The sequence below is a fragment of the Sycon ciliatum genome, chromosome 4, assembly GCF_964019385.1.
Source record: "Sycon ciliatum chromosome 4, ocSycCili1.1, whole genome shotgun sequence".
NCBI classification, from domain to species: Eukaryota; Metazoa; Porifera; class Calcarea; order Leucosolenida; family Sycettidae; genus Sycon; species Sycon ciliatum.
Genome location: NC_088646.1, coordinates 22,220,488 through 22,230,303, shown reverse-complemented (window position 1 = coordinate 22,230,303; position 9,816 = coordinate 22,220,488). Strand labels below are relative to the sequence as shown.

The 9,816-nt window shown below is 48.5% G+C and overlaps 1 protein-coding gene across 2 annotated transcripts in view; it reads left to right on the top strand.

The window, feature by feature from the left end:
- Positions 1-620: 620 nt before the first annotated feature.
- The window catches only part of LOC135815047 (dynein axonemal intermediate chain 4-like), a 19,836-nt gene continuing 10,640 nt past the window's right edge, over positions 621-9,816 (top strand). The window contains exons 1-10 of one of the 2 annotated variants that reach the window (XM_065328275.1): positions 621-959; positions 2,271-2,433; positions 3,187-3,257; positions 3,519-3,618; positions 4,313-4,347; positions 4,633-4,757; positions 5,048-5,265; positions 5,994-6,101; positions 6,262-6,325; positions 7,048-7,152. In XM_065328275.1, the coding sequence (XP_065184347.1) occupies positions 937-959; positions 2,271-2,433; positions 3,187-3,257; positions 3,519-3,618; positions 4,313-4,347; positions 4,633-4,757; positions 5,048-5,265; positions 5,994-6,101; positions 6,262-6,325; positions 7,048-7,152 (1,012 nt within the window). In that variant the 5' untranslated portion in view covers positions 621-936. Of the gene's footprint in view, positions 960-1,706; positions 1,880-2,270; positions 2,434-3,186; positions 3,258-3,518; positions 3,619-4,312; positions 4,348-4,632; positions 4,758-5,047; positions 5,266-5,993; positions 6,102-6,261; positions 6,326-7,047; positions 7,153-9,816 lie in introns of those variants that run through there. The other variant, XM_065328276.1, reaches the window with a different exon arrangement.

The following is a 9,816-nucleotide window of genomic DNA, read 5'->3' as shown; positions in this document are numbered from 1 at the left end:
CCCATGCATATGCGTGTGTTTCATCGTGCGCTACGTGTGATTGTGGCTCGGGCTTTGTCACAGATGTATATGTGCCATGTAACATTGTACATTGTGGGCGTAGTGATGCACCGTGAACCACACACCATAGAATAGAACAAGCAGGATCTTTTTAAAATTAATGAAAACACCGGACCATAGCCGGAGTCCCTGTGAATTCGTGAAGTGAAGGTCAGTCAGTGTATTCTTAGGTCCACGAGTCGGGGTAAGCATCCGGGGGGGGGGGGGGGGGGCTGACCGAGATCCTAGTCTAGAACAGGCTACCAAGAGCTTTTAACCTCCTCCTCCCTCCTCCCACACAACAATCATCATGACATGTGATCAGGTTATTGCCATAATAATTGGTCCTGGTTCATGATACGTGACAAAAATTTTAATGTAGTATAGTTCACAATGGCCACTTCGTTTCCTAGCGAAAAGTAAGGTCTTGTCGGCATAGCAACTGGTGATGTTGCCAGCAAGAACACATAAAATGAGCGGTGCATGGGCCGGTACGGTGTGATCGCCACATCCATCGTCGATGCATCATGCAATGATGCATGCATATGCGCATGGTCTCATTCAGCCGCTTCACCTCGCGCGAAACGGAATCCCGTTCGTCTGTTTTGACGTGCATGATCGAACTGAACTCTGAAGTCGAAGAGAGGGAATTCACACCCTTCGAAGACTTGTGCGGAGACAATTTTCTTGTGCGAAGTACATGATCAGCTCGTCAGAAGAACCTTTCTTAGGCGAGAGAATTCATTGCCGAACGGGATGATCAGTGCGCTAGGAGTTCTCGCTACTGCATCACCCAGCAGATAATGATATAGCTGATAAGCCAAGCTGCCCTATTTGAATAATAGCAATAATTATACCTAGTTCGTCCCAAATCACTGAGCTGCAAACGCCGGCACGATGATGCCCAAACGAGATAAGGGGTAAGGCTGTATACGATCTCCACGTATCTAAAGTTGTGTCTCTTTCAGTGATCCACACACTATGATCAGGATACATGTATTCTAAATACAATGCTATAGACAGCACAGTTCCCAATACAAGATCTGTGCATGCAGCCAGCATAGCTGCTGGGAGAAGGGGGGCGGGCATAAAATCTATGGTGTTGGGCGTGATGCCTTACAGTGTAGTATAAGCTTTGCAGACTATGAAAGAGAACTAGAACATCATGCGCACTGGTTTTGCACGAACATAACATTACACTCAATCCGGCGTGAAAGAAGCAGAGAGATGGATCTAAACAGTGTGGCGTCACGACTCACGATGTGCCAATGTAGACCGCATAGCAAGAGGTGCTAGGAGGAGAGTGAAGATGAGTGAGACATGCAAGCGTGCATGCTAGTGAGAGTGTGAGGAGTCAGTGCGTGCAACTGCAAGCACTGGGTGATAATACGTCACTGTGTGTGCGACTTCACACAAAGTCAATCTATCCCTGAGCCTTGCCCCATTCCTGTCGCCCAGACAAAGTATCCACATGTGCTGTGACCATGGCAGCCTCCCTCTATTATCACCTCGGTTTGTCACTGGTTAGTTGTCAATGTGCGGGCCGTAACCGTTATATCAGCAGTGCCAGTGTCACTCCCTATCCAAAGGTGATACGTCTCAGCTTGATTTCGTACCTATAATAACTAACTGCTCGGTTAGTGCTGGACAGATCTAATCCGGTCACAGACAGTGAACTGCTGCTGCTGCTGCATGCAATTTTTTAAACCGTGTCCTTGCAGACAGGAGCTTTGGGTGTTTCATCTGGGCAACATAGTACAGTAGCATGCTTCCTCTGATTCGTGTATACAAAAATCTGTCTGCCGCGAGTCGAGGAGTGTACAGTGTACTATGCATGCCAGTAAGTCCTTATTGCACTGACATTGGCTCTATTCCTGCAGCGAGTACCTGGGGCATGCAGTGGGATAGAGGACTGCAAAGAGTCAGTTTGACTTGAATCCTTTATGAAAGATGATATGGCCTGCTTTGTGCATATATTAGTAGAGCAGCTGGGCATGGCATCCATGCCTTGGCAAGGTTATGGTGATATGGACAATATTGGTACTGCAAGTACACGTCATCTGATTGAATTCCCTTCTTGTGACGTACTTTAGAACTAGGAGTTAGGCATTGACTGCCGGGCTTGCAAAATGCTTGTGCAACTGGCAAGCACAACCATCTTTTAGAACCATACTGAGAAGTTTTGTCTTCTGGTGCACCTGCTCCTCTCCCCTGTATTCTGTGTATGCCAGGTTTCTGCAAGTGGCGCATCGCGTGGAGCTGGCGTCGAGCAGCGTAACACGCTTCAAGTCACTGCGCAGCGGCTCATTCGTCAACTCTCGTTCACAGCTGACCGGCAGCAAAGTGATGGCCGGAAAGCAAGCGGCTGCTCCACCACCGCCAAAGCCAATCGTGGTAGGAAGGTGTTTGTTGCCGTGCAAGCTTGTAATGCTTCTTCATTGCTATCTCCGCACACATCATATCAGAGCAGAAGTCAATCATACCTGCATGTATACATGTATATGATTGTAGTGGTTTCAGTTATTCAGTCATTCACCGTGCAGTTATTGCATTGCTAAACCATGCAGCCGTATTGTAAATGAATGTGTTCCTCCCCCCCCCCCCCCTCCCCCCTCTCTCTCTCTCTCTCTCTCTCTCTCTCTCTCTCTCTCTCTCTCTCTCTCTCTCTCTCTCTCTCTCTCTCTCTCGGGAAGTACATGCATTATGGATGCCAGAAACACACTACGGGTTGTGAGTGATGACGGATTGTACATGTACTGTCAGTAAGGCCGTAAAGGAGGCCGATACTGGTGGCACTTCTTACCCATAGTCATCTGCTATCTTGTTTCAATGAGCTTAATGCCATGGGTAGGGCCGTGCTTAATGCCATGGGTAGGGCCATGCTCATCACTTCAATGAGCTTAATGCCATGGGTATGGGTAGGGCCGTGCTCATCACTTAGACTGTATTGCTAATTTTAAAGTCAAGTGTATATCCTACCATTGTACTTCAAGTATATGCGTGTCCTGGTCGGCTACTGCTCAAGGAGTGGTAGTTGTTGTTGGTACGTGATTGTACTCGATAACATTGGTAGTGTTTTGGTAGTGGAGCATGGCCTTACAGATCAGGTCTGCATGACATGTGTATACCGGTGTTTGCTTGATGCAGGTCTTGGATGCAGACGGGAAGGATGTCACACCAAAGCCCCTGTTTGAGACAGAGAAGGCAGCTGCAAACAGGTACGTTTGCGTACATGTAATACCACTGCTTCGGGCCATGCCCAAATTACAGGTTACGCCGCAAGGGAGCATGCAGAAGGACAGCGCGGTTGTCGTATCCCGTTGGAATCATTGATACTAGGTGTGCTGATGTGCTATGAAACGTGCACTCCCGTAGATGTACTTGTCACTGTGTAGAGTCTGTAGATACAATATTCTTGTGCACGGTTGCTGATGCATGGCTGTGCACATGCACACTGCAACTTTGCCCTGGTCCTGCAGAACAGCACTTGCTAGCGTGTTCTATGGAGGCACCAAGGCAGACAGCTCTCAGCGGGGACACAGCGGCCAGGAATCGGAAATGGGCGGCAGCTTTCGGTCGGTACGTATATACTGCATACGTACGTAGGTGCTTGTACACGTACGTGGAATTAATGGTGGAGTGTGGGTGTGTAATTCATGGGAGACAGTGAGTCACGGGGGTTGGTCGTTTCTACGAGCAGTTTGTACCCGGTCATCGACATGTCTAGTGTGATTTATGTAAGTAATGTTAAAATGTAGAAGAAGGCCCAGTTTGTTGTTGGCTTTTGAGCTGCACACCTCATTGTGTTGGTGCTCCTGTGGAAGGTATGGTAATTGCAGTAGTACCCTTTCAAGTCTATACTTGAGCAGGATACTCTATACATGAGTTGGAATCTTATGGAGGTCATGCACTCGCGGGGTAAGGGGTACTCTGGCAGTTGGAATATGGCGTTCTGTAATGTTTTCTACTAACCGTGCAGAACACCGAGTCACAGGCTGGTAGAACTATGAACTGTGAAAATCATCGGAGACGTTCATACAGCTTCAAACCGTCAACTGCCAAGTAGATCAGTGACTGTACATGTATCTGCAACAGACTGAGCAGTAGATCTACTTCTTCTGGCAGACGTTGGTGTGGAGTACCAACACCATGGTGGCTGTGGATGTTGATAAGTTACCGGGGTAGATTTGTATGCAATTGCAAAGAAACTTGAACCGTGCATGGCGCAGCTCAATGTTTGTTTTTGTTGCTGGTTCGTCGTTGCCTTCCACAGTCGGTTGATGCTGGATTCACAGAGCCATTCTCCAGGTAATTCTACATGTGATGTCATGTCATGGTTGAAATGTAATCAAGTTTTCCGATGCGTATATGGGTACACCTAACTCGTGCTTGAAGTCACATAGCATGGTCTCAGTCATCCCATGTCATAGCATGCATTTCTTTGCGGATCAGGGTAATTTGACAATATTACATGAGTACTTATTCACATAGGCTAGGAATGAATTTGGGTTACGGCGGGTGCAACGCAGCTCCACAGTTCTCATACTGCCGGTTCAAGGTGTGTTTCTATGCTCACCACGTGCTGCCATCCAGGTCAACACTAGGTGGCTCGGTCCTAGCGCAAACTTCAATCGGGTCCAGCATCCAGCGGCATATGACCAGTCAGGGACCAGGAGGCTCAGCTGCTCAGAAACCCATGCAGCCAGTGCTCTTCAAAGGTTAGAAGACCGAATTGCTGAGCCAGTGCTGAAGTGAGCATGCGTGCGGGATGAATTTAGGGCGATCAGAAAATGAATGGTACTTCAAGTGCATGGTCAAGCATGCCATGTGGTGATGCTTTGCTATGCACCCAGTGTACCGCATGTATTTACATGCCAGTGGTAGCTTCAAGTAGGTTAAAATTCCACACGCCCTAGCGTACTACAGTATCACGATTTGTTTGCCTAGCCCGGCCACCTTTTTACTACTCTCACATGTTGCACTCTTCTTCATTGCCATCCATGGACAGAGTCTGCAGAGCCGCATGACCTGACAGCCGAAGAACTGGAGGAGAATGTGCTAATCACGCTGCAGGAAACGAACACAATGGATATATTCGAGCAGGCGCCGAGTGCTGTGGTGTGGGAGAAGCCCCTGGACAAGGACAGGAAGGACGAGGATGAGAAGGAAGTGGATGACCCCAAGGAGCTAGCAGAGCAGCAGGCGAAAAATGAGAAGTACTTAGAGGTATGGACATTGGCCGGTCATTCTGTTGTGTTTTGCTTCTGCCAGTGTTGTCTATGTGACATGTAGTCCCAATGAGTTTACGCCAACTGTATACTACTGCTGCTCAGCATATTGTGATCTCGATCTATAGAGGCTATGGTGGCTATGGTGGCTGTTCCATAATCTCCGATCATGCCGGTGCATGTTCCATAATGCCATAATTGTACTCTTGATCATACTGCATGATCCATACCCTGTAGAGTGGTGAGGTGTGTGTTGCCTAGTATCAGTAGTGCTGGCAGCTGGATCTACAGGCTATAAACCATCTTCAATTTGTCAAGTATGTACATGTATGTGATGATAAAGGCCCTGGCTCTGAGTGGTGCCCGTGACAAGATCCACCTGTAAAGTTAGGAGTGAACAAAAGATATGCATGCAATGCCCCTTCCTGATTTTGTGTACATACCGAGATGGTTCGATTTGTCTTTCACGCCTATACCCGTATTTGATGATCGATTTGCACGCCATCGCTACAGGCCTATGTACGGGTGTATTCATGCATGTGTGTGTGTATGTACATGGTTGTGGCTGGGGTATCTGTTATGTGTGCATGTGCACGCGTGTGTGTGTGCATGCGTGCATGTGTGTGTGTGCATGCGTGCATGTGTGTGTGTGTGTGTGTGTGTGTGTGTGTGTGTGTGTGTGTGTGTGTGTGTGTGCACACTTGTGTTCGCGTGTTTGATCTGCAGCTCTGCAAGAATCGTGCTGGCAATGACCGATATATGCAGCGTGGCATGCAGACCGTCAACTTTCAGCGTAAAGGAAAGGATGTGCAGACAGTTCCCGTCCTTTTCCAGGTAACGTCACGTTTCGTATCTTGACCTAAACATGATTTTTAGAACGAGACGGGACAACCTTGCTTAGGAATGAGCATGCATTGTGCAGTGAATGTTTGATAATCATGCCAATGCTTTACACTGTACCGAGTCTCCTGGTCGTCGTGTATATGCACTGCAGGATGTTGGCGTGCTGGCAACGCCATACGACATGTACACGTCAGTCAACGAGTCGGAACCGGCAGGTATGTGCTCACATCACACTTAGGGAATGGATCAGTGAATGCATGGTTGCCTCCTGCTCACTTGGCCGTGACGAGGTCATGCTTGCTGCTTGAGCCGGTTACCGGTATTTCCAACCAACTGGACGCATTCAGGCAAAGCACTAGAATGTGAAATACGTTTCGCTGGTGGCTTGTATCAAGTCGGCTAAGCTATCTCGTATACCCCGGCAACATCAGTGCATGCACTAGCTTCAGCTCTTATGTAGTAGAGTCGTTGGATCACTAGTTGCTGTGCAAGCCTCGTAAGCTCATTTAATACCGTGAACAAGTCCCTCGCGTCCAGTCAAGCCATTCCTTAGGTGGGCATTGTGCGCAAGTACCAGCGCACAACGCAGCAGTCTTCCACTCGTGGTATCCTTGCATCCTCAGTGGCACCAGTGCTGCAGGTCTGGGACAGAAACATGTCCGAGCTAGTATCCAGTGGTACCACCCCTGGGTATAGCTGGGGCTCTATGCACTATTGCATTAGCAAGATAGAAATCCCCAGCAATTATTGCATGGAAGGCTTATTTTCAACACTACACAGGCAGGCTGGCTTTGGATAAGATCGTTTTATATCCTGTACAAAACCAGTGTGGAGGTTTGCGAAAACATTGACCAAATCCGGACCCATGCACTTATAACACGCAATACGTTGCGTGTTACAATCTGAATGCCAATGTTTTGTTCTGTGCTACTGGAAGATGACCGTGATATCGATGATGACAACGACCTTGAGACAGCCATCAGTGAGGATTTGAGGAAGGCCGCGGCAAAAGGGAGGCCCGGTCCAGGCACCCTTGCCTCAGGTGAGACTTGTGTGACGAAATGCTATTAGTCGTGCCAGGGTTATTTGTCAATGCACGGGGCATTTTGCTTCGGTTGTATAGATATACATAACCGTTACCCGCCGTGCTACGGTGTTTTGTAGGTTGTATGCTGGTGTGGGTTTGGACCAAGAAGACACATCTCATTCTCTTTGTTTGACCGTCTGTGTGCACTGCGATTCTGTGTGTAACGTTCGATACACCCATCCAGAACAATTACCTACTGTACACTGTCTGCTGTGTCTTGTCCTGTATATTTTACACACAAAACAATGTGCTGTCGATGAGCCAAAGCCAGCATCCACATGTGTGTCAACTTCATGGTGACACACTGCATCCCACTGGCCCACACATTGTCACATGAATTAGCTAGGAAAGAGCCAAAGGGATGCCATGATGTAACCCTGTTAGTGACCGTGGTCTCACACCTCCATCTCTGATCTCCATTATAGTTATACAGGTCGACCTCGCGGCAAATAACAACCCTCGATCGTGCACTGATGATGAGAAAAGTGCCGTTATTGGCGAGTTAATCGTTTTTCGTGAGGTTGGAAGCATGCAGCCAAATGGTCACTAGGTCTTTGTTGTTGTTATACACGAGATATTCCGAGATCATTATAATGTAACAGTATACTTAAAAGTATACTGTTGCTGAGGGTAGTGTACGTATGCCATGCCAGAAGAATACAGCTTTCGCAACCAGGAACTCAAAGTAAAAACCTGCCAAGCCGGGGCCGTTTCTGTAGATGTGTGGCTCGGTCTGAGTTGGCTGTGCTCCACTTGATGAGAGCACCCGGTGGCAAACAGTGCTGTCGAGTCAGTGTCAACAAACTCATGAATACCGCAGTGCAGTGCTCCAGCACACCTGACATAGTGTTTACAGGGCTTGGGCTGTGGAGGGCTCGGTGCTGCTTTTCGAAGTTTTCAAACCTTGAAGGTGTGTGTGTTGGAGGGAGAGGGGGGGAGGGGAGGGGAGGGGAGGGGAGGGGGGGGGGTGTTGGGGGGGAGGGGGTGTTGGGGGAGGGGAGGGGGGATTTTTCACTGGTCATCACTGTACGTCTCATGGCCACCGACGCAAGTTCCTGATTTCAAGCGTACTTCACACACACACACGCACGCACGCGCACCGACAGTGCTGCTGCACCGGAAATCCGGTACACGGTGCGTCAGCTAGCTCGCCGCTGCCGGCTGGGTGCGGCGGTGGCGATGATGCTGTGTTACCCCAGATGGGCGAACGCTGGACAGCGGCTTACTGCTGGTGCAGGACACTGCAACGTATTCATGACATACACGCAGGCACACACACACACACACACACACACACACACACACACACACACACACACACACACACACACCTCAGACCTGCCCATCGCGGAAGCGATGATAGCGAACAGCTATGTTAGATATAGCAACTTGTGCTGGGATTACACCATTCAACAGCTTGCAAGGCTGATGAATTGTCCGCCACTATTTTTAGCCTGGTATCTACCACACAGCTGATTGAAGTGACTTTTTTCTGGCCAGTGAATCCCCCCCCCCCCCACACACACACACAGCCTGGATCACTGTTATTTCATTGAGTTTAGCAGCAAATGTACGATTACACAATCACATGCATAGGTTGTAATAATGGGCATTGGCTGTGGTACATCAGCACATGCTACATGTGTGGGAGTAACATCGGCTATAGCGGATAAGCTCAGCCTGTGTGTTAAAATTGACCGACTCCTCGGAACTTCGGAGAAAACAAAGCTACATGTCTAATGATAATCATTCAATGACAAGTATCATGCTAAGCTTGGCTATCCTAAACTAAAGCAGTAGGATTCTGGATTGACGAAGGCAGTGGGTATGGGTCATAAACTGAACGAACTGACCAGGACGTGCATTATGATCGTGATGTACGAGGACAGTCCTGGCAACTGAAATCCGACCCCTGAGCGGGTGGGTTCACAGCGGTCTCCGTTTCGTAGTTTTAGGTGGATCAGTTCGCATTTGGGAGGACAATGGACCAGTTCTAATTTCTTACTTTTACGACGGGGCAGTACCAGTAAAGGTTTTTCAGAACCGCTCACAGGGCGGTTTTATATGGATAATTTCAGTTCTTTTTCCGTTCCCTCCCCACCCCAACCCCGAAGATAAACATGATGACCACGCGCGATGTACTGTATGTAGCCATGAGACTGCAATAAAACACTGATACATACCAGCCCTCCCCGCCTCGCTACCCCGCACACAGATACACAAACATGCGTATGCACACGGCACACACACGTGGCCACGCACACATACGCACATGCACACGGCACACACACGTGGCCACGCACACATACGCACATGCGCACGACACAAACAGGAAATTCTTCATATATAATGCCATGCAAAGCAGTGGCCACCGTACTTGAGGAAGTCAGTTGTGAAACAAAAATAATTCAACTACAGCGTGTAGACAAGCTGATGGCCAAAGCACAACATAGCAAACATGACATTTGCCCAAGGATTGCAGTTTGCAGACCACGCCATGGAAGCAGCGAATACAGAATGTAATATCATACAAAGTGACAAGAAAGGAAGTGGCCATCATACACCAGAAACTTGCAGAAAGTCACACATCCAACAGATAGAGAAGTGAACAGCAATCTG